Consider the following 19635-nt stretch of genomic DNA (forward strand, 5'->3'; position numbering starts at 1 on the left):
TCCCAGGTGGCTCCTAATGCCGCTCACTTAGCTTTTCCAGGTGCCCTCGGCAAGGCACCCAGAGCCAGATGTTGGGAAAGGCGGGATAACGGCAGCCGGTGGGCCTGGCTCATGGCCCCCACATGCCCACCTGGCTCCGTTCCCCTTGTCCTGTCCCTGCATGCCCCGACTAAGAGCGCCTCTCCAGCTTTCCTGGAGCCCCTTTCGGTACTGGAAGCTGCTCCAAGGTCTCCCCACAGCCTTCTCTTCTCCAGGCTGAACAACCTCAACTCTCTCAGCCTGTCCTCGTACAGGAGACACTCCAGCCCTCAGATCACTTCTGTGGCCTCCTCTGAACCCAACCCAACAGATCCATGTCCTTCCTGTGCTGAGGACTCCAGAACCGGACACAGGGCTCCAGGTGGGGTCTCACCCAAGCAGATCAGAAGGGCAGAAACCCCTTCCTCTCTCTGCTGGTCCCACAGCTTTGGATGCAGCCCATGACACAGGTGGTTTCTGGGCAGGAATCCCCAGCACCTCGCTCCCTTCTCCCTGCTCATCCTCTCCTCGTCACATTCTGAGGCTTTTTTTCCTGCTCAGCCCCACCGTGCACAGCTCTTTCACTGTTCCAGCAAGTAATAAGTGCATCAAGTCCCAGTAATTATCTCTAATTAGGGTTAGTGATTATGCTGTTGGGTTGGAGAAAATCAATCTCTGGTTTCCCATCAGGGAGAGTCAGAGTGGGAGGGGAGCCGGCACTGCAGCTCCCTCCCGTGATCCAAGTCCTCCTGCGAGCTTCTCCTTGCCCCGAGGACCAGGAGCTCCGTGGGGAGCAGATGGGTCAGAGCGATGGCAACCAGGGCACAGCCTGGTTCCTTCGCTGGTCAGGACAAGGGGGAGGGCATCCCCACCCCAGGGATGCACGGCAGCACGAGGGTAGTGATGGCATTGCCAGGCCGGGGCACCTGGATGCTCCCATGACACGTGGCCACCTCCACAGACCCTCAAGTGTTTCTCCTGGGAACACCGTGGCTTGTGTGCAGCCAGTGCTAGAAGCCCACCTTCTGGGCCCCTCACTCCAAGGAGACTGAGGGGCTGGAGCACATTCAGGGAAAGGAATGGAGCTGGGGAAGGGTCTGGAGCTCAGGGGTTCTGGAGCTGCTGAGGGCCCTGGGGCTGTTTAGCTTGGAGAAGAGAAGGCTGAAGGGAGATCTCATCCGCTCATCCCCAGCTTTCGATAATGGCCACACAGGGGCTCTGCTCCTGAGGAACCTCAGGCAACTGGGAGGTGAAAATATGGAATGCCAGATGTCTGGCAAAGGGGAAGAGCAGGTCATAGAATCCTGGAATCCTGGAATAGTTTGGGTGGAAGGGACCTCAAAGCCCATCCACTTCCACCCTCCTGCCATGGGCAGGGAAATCTCCCACTGGATCAGGGGCTCCAAGCCCCATTCAACCTGGCCTTGAACACCTCCAGGGACGGGGCAACCACCATTGCTCTGGGCAACCTGGGCCAGGGCCTCCCCACCCTCACAGACACCCCCACGTCTTCACTGGGGCAAACACAATCTAGTTTGCACAACTCAGGAACACCTCAGCGTGTTCCCGCAGCATCCAGGACACCTCAGTGGAGCAGCTCCTTGTGCCTCTCCACTTCCCAGCCAACGGGTCGGTGCTTTCAGCCCATTTGCCGCAGCAGGTCCCAGTTCAGCCCCACAGTGCTGGTTACATCTTTCCCACTCCAGATAAACTCCAAATGCCTCAGCGTATCCCATTCCATCCCCAGAAGGAAGCATCTCCTTCCTCCCATAAGGGCTGATTCATTCCAGATAAACCATTCCACTGCCTTCCTACCGGCTGGAGCAGCAGTCAGGGAGAGATAACCATGGCAAAGCCGAAGGATGCAACACGTTGCGATGCCGTAACTATCACTGCCTCCACGGCATGGCATGGCCAGAATCCACCCAGTGGAGGTGGCCTTGCTCAGGAATTTAGGAAGCACAATAGGACACCCTATTCTGTCCCTGGGATCTGCAGGGAGGATATGGCAGTGCATGGCAGTGCTGCGATGTCCCTCTGGGAAGCAGGAAGAGCCATTCCTGTTGGGCAGACGGGGAAATTAAGAAGCAGTCACCAGTCATCTCGGGAATCACTAAGGAAACCAAAGAGAGAGATGTAGTCTCCCAGCTGCCACGCCACTCCGTAGTCCTGGATCCCAACTGGATGGCTGGTGAGCATCTCGCTCTGGGGTCTGGTGTCCACCGACACATCCACAGAGACTGTGTGGCCATTATTAGAAGCTGGGGATGAGCTGAAGTCTGCAGACTCTGAAACATATGGAATATTGAAAACCACCAAAGATGTTACAGGAAACTGAGTCCCTTGAGCAGGGGGACCATCTGCTCATCGTGGAATCACCAGCTTCACACTCAGAGGTTCATAGGATCATGGAAAGGTTTGGGTCCAAAGGACACCAAAGCCCATCCGCTTCCAACCTCCTGCCATGGGCAGGGACACCTCCGACTGGATCAGGGGGCTCAAAGCCCCATCCAAGCTGGCCTTGAACACCTCCAGGGATGGGGCAGCCATGACTTCTCCGTGACTTCTGGCAATATGGGCCAGGGCCTTACCACGTTCCCTTTCCAGTGGGCTCAACAAGGATACCTGCAGCACCACACTCACCATGGTCCAACCACTGCAGGACATCCAGTTCTATGGACCAGGCATGGTGGGGTTGGACTTCATGGTCTTAAAGAGTTTTTTTCCAATCTCAAAGATTCCATGATTCCATGCAAGATATTCCCCATGCTCCTGGGTACAGGGCAGGCAGAACATCTTCCTGCACCACAGAGGATGGTGGGCTGGAAAAGAGTTGGCAATGGGAGCCAGCATGCACCTGAGGATGATGGGGATGAGATGCTCTGTTATCTCCAGGATCTTGGAAAGACTTTCTGTGGGATCAAGGTCCCCAAAAGAAGGCAGCAGGGAATGCAGGGACAACCCAAGGTTAAGAAGCTGAATATTTCCTTCAGGAACCTGGGATCTGGGGGATTTGCAGCAGAAGATGAATCAGAACTCCTGCTCGAGTCATTTATACCAACACCCATCAAAACCTAATCTCAAATGTCTTTTCCAACCTAGGGATTCTACGATTCCATGAAAACCTGCCACTAACGACATGTTTCGCCTGTTCCGAATGCCCAGATGGAGACCAAAGATGGATAAATGGGAGCTCAGTGCTCACAGTGATACTTTAAAGGGATGAAAAAAGGGAAAGAAAAAGCAATTCCTGGGCTCTAAAGAGGGGGCATGGTGTCAGCACAGTTTTTTGGCCATTTTGGCTTCACCTCCTCCTAGCCTCAGTTTCCCTTCTTTAGGAAACAGCTGAGAGAACAGAGTTACAATGCTTGGAATTCTGGAATTCATCGTAACTCGAGCATACACCCAACACATCCTCAAGCCGATCCAGCACATCCTAGTCCTTCAGCTCACGGAGCACCAAGGTTTGCCAGGAATGCCCTGACATGCCGTCCCTTCCCAATGTGTCCCACCTCTCCCCTGAGAAGTCCTGGCAATTTCCAGCTTCCACTCCATGCAAAACCTTGAACGCAGTGGCTCCAGCCTCACATTTGGATTCATCCTCCTGCTCCAGGCAGCCAGATAAACATTCCCGAGATGTCACCATCGAATGTTAGAGGGAATTTATAACATTTACAACATACACATGAATTTGTGCTGTTTTATACCCGATTCACGATGCAGAGTATTAATTACAGATAAATCTCACTCCATTTCTGATCCCCGCTTCACCTCCAGACTACAAACAACCCATTCCCATGGCATTGATTGGGAAGGATGAAGGTCCCACATGCCAATTCCACACGGACAAACACCCCAAACAGTCCCTCACGCCCTTCATCCCAGCTCTGGCATCCCCGCATCCAACGCTTTGGCCCTCAGCTGCACAACTAAAACCAACACCAAACGTTCCCAGCCCTGCTCAACGGCAAGCGGAGCAAACCAGTCGAAATCCCGGCCAGTGTGGGTAGTGTCAGGCTCCTGCTCAGAGCAGCACAGTCCGCCTCACTCTGGCAGGAAGCAGTGGACCCGTCAGTCCCTCCGGAATCACCTGTCTGTGGCTGCGGGGAGCTCTGGGCAGGGATGCGGGCAGGGAGGTGGAAGGAGCCTGTCTGGAAGCGGACCTCTCAGCTTCAGAAGCCACTGCTGCCGCTGCCCGTGCAGCCACTCGCCACGATGCAGGCAAACCAAGCTCGAAACATCCATTTAAATCCGGCTGCACTGCGTGGAAGCAGACAGGGTGCAAGCGGGAAGCCAATTCTAGTGCCTCAGGCAAGGGTGACAGCAGAAAAAGGAGCATCCCTGGCTACTTAAGAGACCACGCGGAACCTGCCTGCATCCCCAGGCGGAGGGTCCACCAGGACGTGGGGTGGAAGCTTCCCAGCTCCATAAGCACAGCGACTCCATGGTACCGCATCCCTGTAAGGGAAGGAGCTGTACCACACTGGGAAGCGGAACGGCTCCATAGGGTGCAGCGCCAGCCCAGTCCTGAGCAGATCCCAGGCAGGAGCAGACAAGCTGCTCCGACTTTCCCTCTCCTATCCAGCTCACAGGCACGAAAGCAGGGCTGCGTATGGGATTCCTACCTCTGAGCAGGGAATACTGGCAGGAAGAGAGGCAGGCACAGACTGTGAGCATGCAGGGAGTGGAGCAGCCATGGGATGCATTATCAGGGCTCTGGATCAGGGAGTGCAGCGATAGGATGAGGGGAACAGTTTTGAGCTGAAAGAGGGGAAATTGAGATTGGATCTTAGGGAGAAATGTTTTACTGTGAGGGTGGTGAGGCCCTGGCCCAGGTTGCCCAGAGCAGTGGTGGCTGCCCCATCCCTGGAGGTGTTCAAGGCCAGGTTGGATGGGGCTTCGAGCATCCTGATCCAGTGGGAAGTGTCCCTTCCCATGACAGGGGGTGGACCTGGACAGGCTTTGAGGTCCCTTCCAAGCCAAACTATTTTATGGTTCCATGATTCTACCTTGCCATCAACCAGAACCCCTAGATCCCATCCCTGGAGGTGTCCAAGGCCAGGATGAGGCTTTGAGTACCTTGATCCAGTGGGAGGTGTCCCTGCCCATGGAACTGGATGGGCTTTGATGTCCCTTCCACCTCAAATCATTCCAGCATTCTACGACCCTGTTCTGTCCTGGAAGAGCACATTGTGCAGCCACAGCCAGGAGAAAAGCACAGGATGCTCCCACCACCCCCTCGGCTGCCGTGACCCATGCCAACCCGCTCTCCACTGCCTCTTCTTCCCTCAATGTCATTGTCCCCCACGGCGAGCAGCGGTGTGCCAGGGAAACAGGTTTTCCCTTTTCTTTGTTAATTCTTCCCTCATTACATTTGAAATTCCACAATCAGTGTGCACTGTAATTGTCGAATTTGATGCTAATGATTAATGAATTAAACATGGATCCATCAATTAGTCCTCGGAGAATAATTCTGCATAAAGCAGCGGATAATGTAATTACAGTAACAAAGATAATGAGATGTTAACATCGACGGAGCCCGACGTGACATGATCACAGCAGGCGCAGCAACCCCGGCCTGGGGGAGCCAATCCCTCACTCCGCGGAGTCGAGCATCAGGGGGCAGCGCCCAAGCACGGCACCCAGTGGGGGGCTCTCCCGCATGCCTCGGAACCGGTGAGGAGCTCTGCTCCTTGGCGTTGTGTGCTTGTGCTCCTGGGATATCTGCTTGAGAAGAGCGTTGCAAGGCACCGGCATAGACTTGGCACAAATCCCACATGGAAACCTGGCACCACGTCCAGGCTGGGCTCCCAGGCGCCTTGCGGAGCGGCTGAGACCCCATCGTCCCACCCGGCACAGTGCACTGAGGGCTCCTCCATGCAGGCCGGCTGGCCGAGCCAGTGGGGCTGGGGATGAACGGCAGGACGTGGAACAAAGCCAGGGGACACCCAGATCCTCGTCATTCCCAAGCAACCACAAGCATCAGCCAGGATGCTGCATTCCAAGCAACACCTCCACCACCACGGGACTGAAAATGCTTTCCCTCACCTACAGTAGCGATCACGGAGGAGGAGGAAGAGGACAAAAGGGATAAGGATGCTCACACGCAGCCTACCTTACACATGTGCCAGACCTCATAGACTGCCCTTCAGGGCCAAGGAGACCAAGCAGCATGGAGTTATGGAATCATGGAATGGTTTGCGTTGGAAAGAGCCTTCAAGCTCATCCAGTTCCAACCCCCTCTGCCATAGCTCCTTCCAGCTCTTTCCCCACCTAAGAGACTCCAGTGCTTCAGCTCAGCCCCTCAGCTCGGATCCTTCCGCTTGGCCTCCTCGGCATGGAGACATCGGAGCAGCGCTCTCTCACACCAAATCCTGCAGGAGGCCCACAGACCTCAGGGAGCTGGAGAACTGCACACTGACCTGAGCTTTAACATCCACCCCTGACACCCTGCTCCTGTTCTTCCACTTTTTGTTTGGAGTCCCATCTCCCCACCCTCACAGCGAAGTGTTTCCCCCTAAAATCTCATTTCAATCTCCTCTTTTGCAGCTCAAAACCTTCCCCCTCATCCTATCCCTGCAATTCCTGACCAAGAGCCCCTCCCCAGCTTTCCTGGAGCCCCTTTCTGTACTGGAAGCTGCTCAAAGGTCTCCTCACAGCCCTCTCTTCTCCAGGCTGAACATCCCAACTCTCCCAGCCTGTCCTCATACGGGAGGTGCTCCAGCCTTCAGATCATCTCTGTGGCCTCCTCCGGACTCACTCCAACAGATCTATGTCCCACCTGTGCTGAGGACTCCAGAATTCATCAAAGCGGTACAGAGGGGCAGAATCCCCTCCCTGCTGGCTGCACAGCTTTGGATGCAGCCCAGGACACAGTTGGTTTCTGGGCTGTGAGCACACACTGACAGCTCATGTGGAGCTTCTCCTCCTGCAGCATCCCAAGTCCTTCTCCTCAAGGCTGCTCCCAGACAATTCTCCACTCAGATTTGTGCTGGGATTGCTCTGGCCGTGGCACAGGAAACACTCCTCAGTCACAGTTCATTCTCATCTAAGGGACGAGATGTTTCGCCCAGGCGTTCCTGAAGAGCAGCTCCAGCTCCACCTCCACCCCACACGCTTGCAGCTTTCCAGGAACACAGCGTTTCACATTTCCCTGCGCGTCTCCCAGGATGAGGCCACTCATTTTCCTGATGTAGGATGCTTGCCCTAAAGAACTCTTGGGTCATAACTGTGGCAGGTGAAGCACATACATGTGACACGTGGTGACCCAGGTGAAGAAGGGATGGCTCAAACAGAGCAACAGAACCATAGAATCAAGGAATTACTGAGGCTGGAAAAGACCTCAAAGCTCATCCAGTCCATTCGTCAGCCCAACCCCACCGTGCTGACTGAACCCTGTCCCGAAGTGCCACAGCCACACATTGTGTGAACACCTCCAGGGATGGAGACTCCACCACTGCCCTGGGCAGCCTCTGCCAGGGCTTGAAAGCCTTTGCCTGAAGGAGTGTTTCCTAAAACCCAATCTAAACCTCCTGTGGTGCAACTTGAGGCCATTTTCTCCCATCTTCCTGCTTGTTCCTTGGGAGAAGAGACCACCACCCACCTCACCAGAACCTCCTCCATCACTGTTGCTGTCTGTGCCACGAAGAGGATCTGTTCTATATTGGGACACCCTCTGGTGTCCCAAGGGGCCTTGTTCAAAATCCCGTGTCTGAGGGGTTTCCTGATCAGACACCAGGGTGGTCAATCCCAGCTCCACGGACTGCGCTGCCTGCCGTTAGCACGGAGGGTGAGCTGGCAGGGGCGACACCAGCCAGATGCCGCTTTAGGGTCTCCTGACCTTGAAAGGCTTCATTTAGGGCCATAAAAGTTGTTGATTTAGCTGTAAATGTTGCACTAATGCTGGTCACCTGCATTTCGTTCGCTCCAAGCCTGTTAGCAGACCCAGTGCTGGGTCTCTACAACCCTTTTGCCTCTGCTGGTCCCTTGGTCAGGAGATGCAGGGATGGGATGAGGGGAATGGTTTTGAGCTGGAAGAGGGGAGACCGAGATGAGATCTTAGGGAGAAATGTTTTCCTGTGAGGGTGGGGAGGCCCTGGACCAGGTTGCCCAGAGCAGTGGTGGCTGCCCCATCCCTGGAGGTGTTTTAAGGCCAGCTTGGATGGGGCTTGGAGCCCCAGATCTCGTCAGAGGTGTCCCTGCCCATGGCAAGGGAGTGGAAATGGATGGGCTTTGAGGCCCTTTCAACTCAAACCATTCCACCAGTCCATGAGATGAGAGATGCCCAGCAGACCCCGAAGCCCTTGAGCCCCAGAGGCAGCAAAGCTGTAAATTTCCTGCAAATTGGGAGCAGGGCAGATTTTTTACCAACCCCAGATCCAGGACTCCACATCAGCCAGGGATACGAGCCACCCCCAAGGATTTTGATCACGTCAGTGCTCTTACCCTGGCAACTGCATCGTCAGCTGCAATCAGTCCTGGAGGCAGCCAAGCGAGTGGAAAAAATCCCTTGGAAAATATTCTACCACTTGCATACCAGGAGGAAAAACATTTCTGGCCATGGCAGAGCCACTCAGAGCCACGATACACAAAATCCAACCAAGTTAGCTGTCCTAACACCAAGCCCCTCACTGTTGCACATGCCCTGGGCAGCCCAGCAGCACCGTTCTGCTCCGGGCTCAGAGCAGTGACCAGGGCATCCCAAATTCACGGTGTTCTACATGAGAAAAGGCCACCACATCCACCCAGTTTGATTATATCCATCCAGTCTGATCGTGTCCACCCAGTTTGATGTGCTCTGGGCAGCCCAGCAGTTCTGCGCCAGGTCCAAAGCAGCGACCATAGGATCCCAAATTCATGGATTTCTTAGCAAGAAAAGGCTACCACATCCACCCAGTTTGATCATGTCCACCCAGTTTGATTGTGTCCACCCAGTTTGTTTGCTCGGGGAAGCCCAGCAGCACTGGCAGCACAGGCAGTGACCAGGAGATGCCAAATACATGGATTTCTGAGTGAGAAAAGGCCACTACATCCACCCGCTTTGATTGTGTCCACCCAGTACGATCGTATCCACCCAGTTTGTTTCCTCAGAAGCACTGGTATCTCAGAGCAACGACCAGGGGATCCCAAATTCATGGATTTCTATGTGAGTAAAGGCCACCACATCCACTCAATTTGATTCTGTCCACCCAGCTTGATCGTGTCCACTCAGTTTGTTTGCTCTGGGCAGCCCAACAGCACTGGTGGCCTGGAGCAGTGACCAGGAGATCCCAAAAGCATGGATTTCTACATGAGAAAAGGCCATTGTATCCACCCAGTTTGATCCTATCAGCCCAGTTTGATCCTCTGCACACAGCGACACGGAGCTTGACTGGAGAGTACCTTGTAGAATGATAACTGATCTCACTTTAAAGGCTTCAAGCAGAGCCAAGGCCACCAGCTCTCCAGATGAACTATTCCAACATTTAATTACCCTTCCTGCCAGGAAGCTACGCCTCCTCTCTGGTTCAAATCACTCCAACCTCAGCCCCTGCGCACTGCGGCTCCTCCAGCTCTGCCAGCCGGACTGGAAGCCCTTGCGCCTTCCTCCCTTCCAGGCACCGGTTTTCCAAGGAGCAGTGATCAGTAATCAAGTCACATCTCAAATCGCCCCTGTGAGCCAAACAGGACTGGGATGCCTGCAGGAAGCAGGATACAGGGCTATGTCGGCATGCGGTTTGAGAGCAGCGTAAGCTTCTCCATGCTTTGTCTTAGAATTTTCCCTACTGCTCTGGCAGCCTTCCCTGAGCCAGAACTGGGACAAAGCCCCCAAGGAACACACGCTGGTGGAGCAGCAGGCATTGCTGCCGCATCTGGGCACGGTGGTGAAGGAATAGCAGCAGTGAGCTGTGGTGGAAACCCAGCAGAGGCGCACAAGGCAGCAACCACAACCATTCCCTGGCAGTTTATCCAGCTCCAGACTAATTCCGATGCCACAGGAATAGCGCTTTGGGTTCAGAAGGGCTGATTATTTCCCCATGTGGACACAGCAATGCCAGCGTGCCCCGTTCCTGATGCCATGGGTGATGCTGAGGACCTCACCAGCTCCCAGCGTTCGCTCTGTCTGCGCCCAAATCCACACTGAGAAGCATGGCGCAGGCAACACTCCGACCACCGAGTGGGAACGGCCAGGGAAGGAATGGCAAAATCCTGGGGAACTTGGGTCGGAAAGCTCCAAGCTCCACAGCTCCCTGGACGATTCCCTTCTCGCAGCACAGGAAGCCGCACGCATCGTGGCACCAACTCTGTGGGAAAGCAGAGCCCCCCCAAACCTCACTCCACTCGCAGACGCGCCTCTCCTAGGTGCACACAGAGGGATAATGATTTCAAAACAAGCCCCTCACACCAAGATTTCTCCAGGAGGAGGGAAAAGGAGAGCACAGAAAAGAACCTGCTAGGGATCAGGAGAAATTCCTGCTTGGGATTTCCCTTGGTTTCAGGAGCAGCAGCTTCCAGCTCACATGGCAACCCCTCAGACTCCACTTGTTGCTCTCAGAAAGCTCACGCCACTCATTGAAGCTCCTCTACTCACTACATCCTGGACACCAACCAGCGTAACATCCCAATGGGATCTCCCCAGAATGAGAACCCCCCAGAAATACCAGCCCCCACCAACAGCGCTCCTGACGAGTGGTGAAAGCAAGGAATTCCAGAGTAGCTTTTGCTCCCAGCTCAGCAAAGTTGGGTGCTGCCAGCGCTCTGGAGGGAAGGATGCTTCCGCCAGCTCTGTCACCCACACCCGCACCTACCTGTGCCGCCAGCCAGCTGTGTGCTGCTCCGCTCCTTGGCGAGCCCGTTGGCTTTGGGGCTCGTGCCGGGCGCCGCTGCCGTGGTTGCCCTGGGGAGCCGCTTGCCTGGCACCTTGACTGTGGTCCGCAGCAAATCGATCTCCTTCCCATGCACGTTCTGCATGTAATCCTGTGGCAGAGAGGCAGAGGGGTTTGAGGTCAGCCCTGCCCCAGCTCACCCTGTCATCTGCCTCATCGGAACTAAAACCCAGAGCCACTCATCCACATGTTTAATGGACCGATGGCCGGAATCAGCTTGGGGGATCTGGAAGCTCATCCCATGCCGGTTTCTCTTGCCCTGCAGGGAAGTCTCAAGGCAGGCAGCCCAGGGGTGAACAACCCAATGACATTCCCAGTGTCCACATCCAGCCGCTTGCTGACACACGTATCCAGAGCCTTGGCTTCCCACAGCTCACCACTGCACTAGAACCGATGCCAGAGAAGCTCCAAGTCTCACTAACCATGCCCAGAACCAGTCACCTCCAATATGAATCACATCGGATGCTGCCACGAGCAGGTGGATACCACGAGAGCCTGGCTGGGATCGAAGATCAGATGAAGCGAAAGAGCAGGAAGGTGGGAGGCAGTTGTGCTTCCCTGACATCCATTCTCCAGCTAATAAACCAATATTGGAATGAGTAAGGAACAGGACACCTGGGAATTCCCTCTTGAGTCACAGCCAGCACAATTCAAGCCCAAACCAACACAACCCAGGACAACTCCCTCGTTCATTCCCCTGCACAGCCATAAGGCATTCCCAGCTCGGTGCTCTCACCATTCCCTCTGGCAGACCAGCCACTGCACGGACAAGAGCTCTGCAGGAGGATTGTTAACATCGTCCTGCACTGTCTCCGGAAGGGCACTTCTCCTTTCCAACAAAATAGAACTGCGGAACCCGGGCTATGTCTCGTCCTACGTCCTCTGCTCCCTCCCCGCTCCACAACGCATTCACTGCACACTCCCCAGCCCTCTCCAACGCTGCTGGCTCTTCCCTGGACTTGTCTCCCAGGAAGACCCAACTGATGGGATTACCAGCAGGGAATGCCCTGCCTAGCTCCCGGGCGCAGCCCAAGGGAGCCAGGACTGAAAGCTGAGCCAGAGGGTCTGGAAGGAACCACGGCGTGGGTGCATCCTCTCCAGCTCCGCACCAGGAATGGGCGCTGCCGATGGGAGAGGAGCAGCAGCGAGCGTCCAGGGTGAGGCTGCAGCTGTTGCTGAGTGGCTCGGGCTCGCTCCACTTCACAAGGAGGGCACCAAAGAGATTAGTGCAGAGATGGTCCCTGGCTGCTTCCAGATCCAAGAGGATAAAGACACAAACAAGACCAGATTAAGTACAACTATTCTCCCAACCCTTGGCTCCCAGTGAATACAGGACGCACGGACAACACTCTGCGGCCTCAGGTGGCCACAACCATAAGTCACAACCTCCCAGCAGCACCTCAAACCCTCGGCTTGAATCCTTCACAGGATTCAGAGCCTTCCTCTTCCTTCCAGGATGCCCAGACCCCTCTCCAGGCATTCAGGCCTCATCACGCACCTGAGAGCCAGGACAGTGTGGCTGCACGCCCTTTCGTGCTCCCAGCCGCTCCCTGCCTTGACCTCAAACACCACGCTGGGCACAATTCTCAGCCAAGCAGCCCACCCAAATGCTGCTCCAGGTTGTTCCCATCCAGGCGGGAGCCTGGGGGCACCCCCAGGCAGGGACTCTCCATGGGGCTGGAGGCGTTTCCCTCACTCAGCACAATTGTGGCGGTCGCCGGCTGCCTGCCGGAGCGAGCGGTCACCAGCGCACGGCTTTTATTACATGCTATAAAACAGCAATTTCTTCCCAAGCCTCCTCGCTAATTACCCAGCCAGTTCTCTCATTTCATTTTATTACTGGAATTAACAACAAGTTCAAAGCGTGGAAAGCTATTAAGATGTGTGATTAAGCCACATTCAATTAGTTTCTACAAACAATTTAATTGATGTTGCAGATAGAATTAACAGAAGGTGATTGTGTGAATGGCTCCACTGGCTGCAAAATGGGAGAAGCTTCCTCTCTGGCTCTGTGCGGCACAGCACAGCCCGGCCAGCGGAGCTGGGCTGAACCACGTCCGCCTTCCTCACCAGCAGCAGCAGTTGCTCTCCAAGGCTTTGGAAAAGCAATAGGAAACCACACAGCTCTCGCTGCAGGACTAGTTCTTTTCCCATCACTGAGCACGCCCCCAGAAAGGTAGGAAAAATGCAGATGGAAGAAGGAACCTTCATCAAATCATCATGGAATGGCTTGGGTGGAAGGGACCTCAAAGCTCATCCAGTTCCAACTCCCTGGGGCACCTCTCACTGCATCAGGGTCCATCCAACCTGGCCTTGAAGACCTCCAGGGATAGGATCTGGGGGCTCTGGTTGACAGCAAGTTAGAATCATGGAATCCTGGGATGGCTTGGAGTGCAAGGGACCTCAGAGCCCATCCAGTTCCAACCCCCTGCCATGGGCAGGGACCCCTCCCACTGGATCAGGTTGCTCCAAGCCCTATCCAACCTGGCCTTGAACACCTCCAGGGATTTGGCAGCCACCACTTTTCTAGGCAACCTGGGCCAGGGCCTCACCGCTTTCACAGGAAAATATTCCTCCCTAAGATCCCATCTCAATCTCCCCTCCTTCAGCTAGAAATCATTCCCCTTGTCCTATCCCTGCATTCCCTGATCAAAAGTCCCTTCTCAGCTTCCCTGTAGGCATACTAAATCCCAGTATCAGGCTTCAAACATCCCTGCCTCCAGCAAAAGCTGCTCATGCTGTTCCAGCTCCAGGCATTCTGCTTCCCAGGTCTCTGGCTGCTCCAGAGGTGGCACTGGGAGCAGGATCATGGAGCTCCACAGGACCAGGCTTCCATGAAAAGTCATGGAACATTGGATTTTGGTGCTGAAACCAGCTGGCCAGAGTCCTCCCTGACAACCTCTGGCTGCAAACCCTTGGTTTGAGCCTGGCTCAACCTCAAAGCGAGGCTGGCAGTGCCGAGATCCTGACCCGGGAATAGGTCCAAGCAATGGACACCAGAAAGCAGATGAGCAGCTCCACCAGGACACCTTTGGTTGGTGGAACCACGAGCAGGATGCAGCCAGAGCCACGACTTTCATCCAATGGGCACAGATGCATCCAGAGCAGGTATTCCCTCCTCTGCTGAAGGAAAAAGGCAGCAGCAGGGCTGCTGATCCCTCTGTTTCGGGAGGGGCTAGGAGAGAATGTAACAGAGATGCAAAGGAAGAGAAGTCAACTGGAATTACCTGGAACCATGGCCAAGGAAAAGCCATTGGGCACAGAGGAGCAGCACCAAAATGCTCCAAGCCTTGAGGATCCTGACCAGGGCTGGAATGTCCCTCTTGCCACCATGTGGAGCCTCACGGAGCCTCTGCTGCATCCTTAAGTTCCATCCCCACGACGTGTCCTCTCACCTTGAGAGAGGGACTTCCCAGCTCGAGACAGGAACTTCAGGATGCCGAGTGTCTCCTTGGCTGAGGATCCCACAGACCTGTTCTTCCCTCATCCGCTGGCCCGGGAGCTGCTGCCACGAAGGCAGTGACACAGCAGCTCGTCAGGAGCACAGGGCTTTGTTGGTGACCCAGGCTGTTCAACGCTAACAAGCGCTGTGAACGGACATGGGACCTGGCTTCATCCCACAGGATTCAAACTCACGACAAATGAACTGCAGCCTCTCCCGAATCATGCTGGAGGTTGGAGAGGAGAGGATACCATGGGACATCCTCTTCCCAACCACCTCTTCCTCTATGCTCCAAGTGGGTCCTAAACCGGACATGTGGAGAGAAGACATGACAAGGCAGGAGGGTCTTTGCTAATGGCTCGCTGCTCGCCAAAGCCTTTGCCAGCAATGTGAAGATCCAGAGTGGTTGCCCCATCCCTGGGACGTGTTCAAGGCCAGGTTGGACGAGGCATTGAGCAACCTGATCCAGTGGGAGGTGTCTCTGCCCATGGCAGGGGGTGGATCTGGGTGGGTTTTGAGGTCCCTTCCAACCCAAACCATTTTATAGTTCCATGATTCTACCTTGCCATCAACCAGGACCCCTAGATCCCAGCCCTGGAGGTGTTCAAGACCAGGATGAGGCTTTGAGGAACCTGATCCAGAGACAGGTGTCCTGGCCCACGGCAGGTGGGTGGAACTAGATGGGCTTTGTGGTCCCTTCCAACCCAAGCCATTCCAAGATTCTATGATGGTTCTACAATGGTAGGTGCTCTTTTTCCCAGTTCTCAGGGAGGGAGCGTGTGGAACCCCATCCTTGTAGAAGTCAGAGCTGGGCAGCTCCACGTCTTGTGGCCCAGACGCAATCAATCCTTGCTCTCAGGCAACACAACCCCATCCTGAGCGCGAGGTTCGAAGCTCCCAGTGGAACAAAGGGGAGGAGAGGCCCCTCCTGAACCTTTCCTAGCAACAGCATGTGGATCTCCAGCAGCATCAGGTGGAAGCAAAACCAGTTTTAACTTGGGGCAGTGCAGTAATGGAATAAAATGCAGAAGAAGGGTGGTAATGGAAGGATCCGGCATCAATCCCAATCCCTCCCTGAGGAAGAAACAGCATGAAAAGGAGAGGAACCACAGTGTGTAGCATCTGAGAGAGGTCAAACAGCATCCTGCATGCTGGCGTGCAATGCATCCGATGGAAACATGATAACCCCCAACACACAGAATAGCAGCCACCACCGCTCTCTCCTGGTTTGGTTCCATAAAGACGAAAAACCGGGATTACGAAGTTATGGAATGTCAGATCAGACAGCACGGCCCAAGGATCAGAGACTGAGAGAGAAAATGCTGCCCTCAAAGCTCCCATGGATTCAGGCAAGGAAACGTCATGAGTGGCATTCCGGCATAGGGATGGGAGGGTTAAAGGTTTTGGTGGCTCTGGAGCTGGATTCCTGAGCACCACAAGCCCATTAGAGGGTTAGGAACAAGGAAAGAGACTCCAAGGCTCTCCAACACTCCTGCGTCTGAGGAGATGGGGACAAATCGAGGGGCTGGGAGCATCACAAAGTGCAGAAGTTTCCGCACACCCCAAGAAAGTGCCCTGTGCCCGAGCTCTGCTCAGCATTCCCAGCCACCATCCAGCTCTCCAGGCACAGCGCATCCTCTCGGCAGAGGCTGCGGCGGCCGCAGTTGCAGGTGTGCCTGTCCGTGACTCGCCGTCTCTGCAGCAAACTGTGCTCAAGAGGGAACAGGGAAGAAGAAGAAGTCATTAGCCCCGCAGTGGGGAGGCGACAGAGATGGATGGGGAGGCAGCTGCGCGCCCCAGCCATGCAGCGAAGGGGATCGGCGAGGCACCGACTGGCGGCTCAGCTCGGCAGGCTCTGCACAGGCACCTCATCTCCATTACCCAATATCCAGCAGCCAGAAAAATTATTCCACACCCAAACAGCACCATCAGCCACAGCCACGAGGATTTCTATTCCTGCTCCTCACCCTGGATATGCAGAGGCGGTGGCCCCTGATTTAGTGGATGAGTGCAGGAAGCAGGAAGAAGAAAGATGTGTTTACCAAGCATCGCTCTGTGCGGAGCGCGTTCCTGTCCATCTCTCACAGAACCATGGAATCTCTTGTTTGGAAAAGACCTTCGAGATCATCCAGTCCAATTATACCTGTCCACCATTAAACCATCCCTGAGCATTAATTCTGCCCAGCTTTTAAACCTCTCCAGGGATGGTGACTTCAACACCTTACTGGGCAGCCTCTGTCAGTGCCTGAGAGCCCCTTCTGTGAAGAAATGTTTCCTGGTGTCCAATCTGAACCTGCTCTCGTGCAACTTGAGACCATTCCCTCTCACCCCATCCCCTGTCACTTGGGAGATGAGACCAGCATCTACGTCTCCACAATCTCCTTTCAGGCAGTTGTAGACAGCAATGAAGTCTCCCCTCAGTCTCCTCTTCCCCAGGCTAAACAGCCCCAGGACTCTCAGACGTTCCCAGAACCCCTGGGCTCCAGACCCTTCCCCAGCTCTGTTCCCTTCTCTGCTTGTGCTCCAGTCCTTCAAGGTCCTTCTTGGAGTGAAAGGCCCAAAACTGAACCCAAGATTCCAGATGCGGTCCATGGCCAAGCGCAGGGGGACGATCCCTGCCCTGTGCCTGCTGGCCACACCATGGCTGATCCAAGCCAGGATGCTGGTGGCCTTCTTGGCCACTTGGGCCACTGCTCACTCACGTTCAGTCACTGTCACCCAACAACTACAGGTCCTTCTCTGCCGGGCAGCTTTCCAGCTGTTCTTCCCCAAGCCTGGAGCTACATGAGGTTGTTGTGTCCCAAGTGCAAGACCTGGCACTCGGCCTTACTGAACCTCATCCTGTTGGCCTCAGCCCATGGATCCAGTTCGGCCAGATCCCTCTGCAGAACCTCCCTGCCCTCCAGCTCATGCATCCAGCCTGGCCATGTCCCTCTGCAGAGCCTTCCCACCCTCCATCCACGGATACAGCCTGTCTCAATCCTTCTGCAGAGCCTTCCTGCCCTCAAGCAGGTCAATACTTCCCCCCAACTTGGTGTCATCCATGAACTGACTGAGGGAGCACTCAATACAGATCATCAATAAACATATTGAACAGAACTGGACCTGACACCAGTCCCTGGGTCACCACCTGGCACTGCAGCAACAGCCTCCACAAGAGGGAAGAGAGTTTCTCCAGATCCCGGTAAGAACCACCTCTGCTGCAGGCAGAAGGTCTCTCATCAGCTGCCAGACTCTTTCCAAGCAGCTCCCCGAGTGCAGTATCTACAGGAGGACCCACAGAAGCCACAGCATGAACACTGCCCCATCCCACCCACTCTTCTCCCCATCCCTGCACCATACTCACGTGCAGGCTGGGGTGGTAGGTGAGGACTCCGTTGTCGCACAGTGTCACGTACTTCTTCTTCCACTCCTTGTTGAGGGACTTTCCGCTGCGCTTGAGGAGGATGCCCTGCAAGAGAAGGGTCATGAGTCTCAGACCAAGGGTCATGAGTCTAGCCCAAGCACTTCCCACTCAGCTCCAGCACTGCCCTTGAAAAACGGTCTTTGAGGAGGCACAGCTATCAGAAAACACCTTCTGGGCTGGCCTTTCCAAGAGCATCCTCCCTGGGATCAGTAGGAAAAAGACTGCACGGCTCTTCTTCCCACCCGTCCTCAGAGATGAGGGTCTCCACATGTCAGTACTGATGCCCTGAACCTCTGAGGGACCTACCCCACAATCCTGTCCCATCAGGATTTTACAGGAGACCTTTCCTGTGGTCTTTGGGCACAGCACACTCCCAGGACCTGAAAAGGATTGTGTCCACATGCCCTGTATCATAGAATCATGGAGTCACTGAGGCTGGAAAAGACCTCCAAGCTCATCCAGTCCAACCATCAGCCCAACCTCATCATGCCCACTGAACCCTGTCACAAAGTGCCACTTCTACAGGCTCCACCTGTAGAAGACTCCACCACTGTCCTGGTCAGCCTCTGTCAGGGCTTCACCACTCTTTCCATGAAGGAATATTTCCTAATATCCAATATAAAACTTCTCTGGTACAACTTAAGGTCATTTCCTCTCATCCCATCCCCTGTCACCTGGGAGCAGAACCCGACCTCTGCCTGGCTCCAATCTTCTCTCCAGAAGCTGCAGAGAGTGATGAGGTCTTCCCTCAGCCTCCTCTTCTCTAGGCTAAACAGCCACAGGATCCTCAGCCACTCCAGAACCCTTGGACTCCAGACCTTCTCCAGCTCCATTCCCCTCCTCTAGACAAGCTCCCTCCTCCCATCAGCCCAACCCAGAGCCAACTTCCATTGATCTGAACCAACACTCACTGGAGCTTGGTACCTCCCAACACTCTCCCCATCCAGTTCTGCCTCCCCAGGACATCTGTGTCCAGCAGGACCCATCCCCAACCACATGAGACTAGAGGTGGGGAGGGAGAAGGGAAACAGGGCAAAGAGCCAGGCACAAGGGCTCTGGAGACGGGACCAGGGAGGGAACATCAGGAATTCTGGCAGGGAGGGAAGGACAGCACAGGGGAACCAAAGTCTGGATGAATAATGGAGTCTGGGAACAAGTTGGATCAGGCAAGGCTTTCCAAGAGCGGTGTCTGGACCGACACCCAGACCAGCTGTTCCCAGCATAGCAAAAATCCGCGCCCTGGGCCAGCAGCTCCTCACAAGCCCAGGGAGAAAGTCTCCATCCTGCCAAGCTTGGCATATTTAGGAACCCCATCCCAGTGCCTGGAGACCGGGGCTGCTGTGCCCACTCTGTGGAAAGCCCCGATGAAGTAGTCAGGCCTGGCACACGCTGGGGTAACAGCGCTGCCAGCCATGACTGTGAAATCGGCAACTGACGATGCAGGAAGAGCACCACGAGCACCGACATTCCGTACCCAGGAAGCACAGAGAGTGGAAAGGGAATGCCTCCTGCTCACACAAGGGAGAGGAAGCGGAAGTCAAGCCATGTTGGTGGCAGGATCTGATCTCTCACCTCCAGGAGCTCTGAGAGAATCAGCCGAAGAGCCCACTCAGTAGCACTGAACATGTGGTGGAACACAGGAGCATCCCAAACACGCGTGCTTTGCCAGGATCCGCAAGAGGAAAAGCAGTGACCTTTGTCATTCCGGCCACGGAGCCGGACACTTATGCTGGGCAAATGCATGGAAAAGCCACCACAAGGGGCAATCGGCAAAGAACGAGAGGACAGCAGCGTGGCCAAGGCCAACCCATGTAGGAAGAGGCCATCAGAGAAGTCTGAGGTGGCTTTTGGCAACATCTGATGGCAATGGGAACTGTGCTGACTCATGCATTTTAGCGCTCCGT

At 55.0% G+C, this 19635-nt stretch overlaps 1 protein-coding gene across 2 annotated transcripts in view; it reads right to left on the reverse strand.

Moving 5' to 3' along the window:
- AGAP3 (ArfGAP with GTPase domain, ankyrin repeat and PH domain 3) overlaps positions 1-19635 on the reverse strand; it is a 116770-nt gene that overhangs the window by 30100 nt on the left and 67035 nt on the right. For both annotated transcript variants that reach the window (XM_054058403.1, XM_054058405.1), the window contains exons 10-11: positions 17672-17776; positions 10806-10974 (exon numbers count right to left, since the gene is read on the reverse strand). In XM_054058403.1, the coding sequence (XP_053914378.1) occupies positions 10806-10974; positions 17672-17776 (274 nt within the window). The remainder of the gene's footprint in view (positions 1-10805; positions 10975-17671; positions 17777-19635) is intronic.

This window comes from Cuculus canorus, chromosome 2 (assembly GCF_017976375.1).
Source record: "Cuculus canorus isolate bCucCan1 chromosome 2, bCucCan1.pri, whole genome shotgun sequence".
In the NCBI taxonomy this organism is placed as follows: domain Eukaryota; kingdom Metazoa; phylum Chordata; class Aves; order Cuculiformes; family Cuculidae; genus Cuculus; species Cuculus canorus.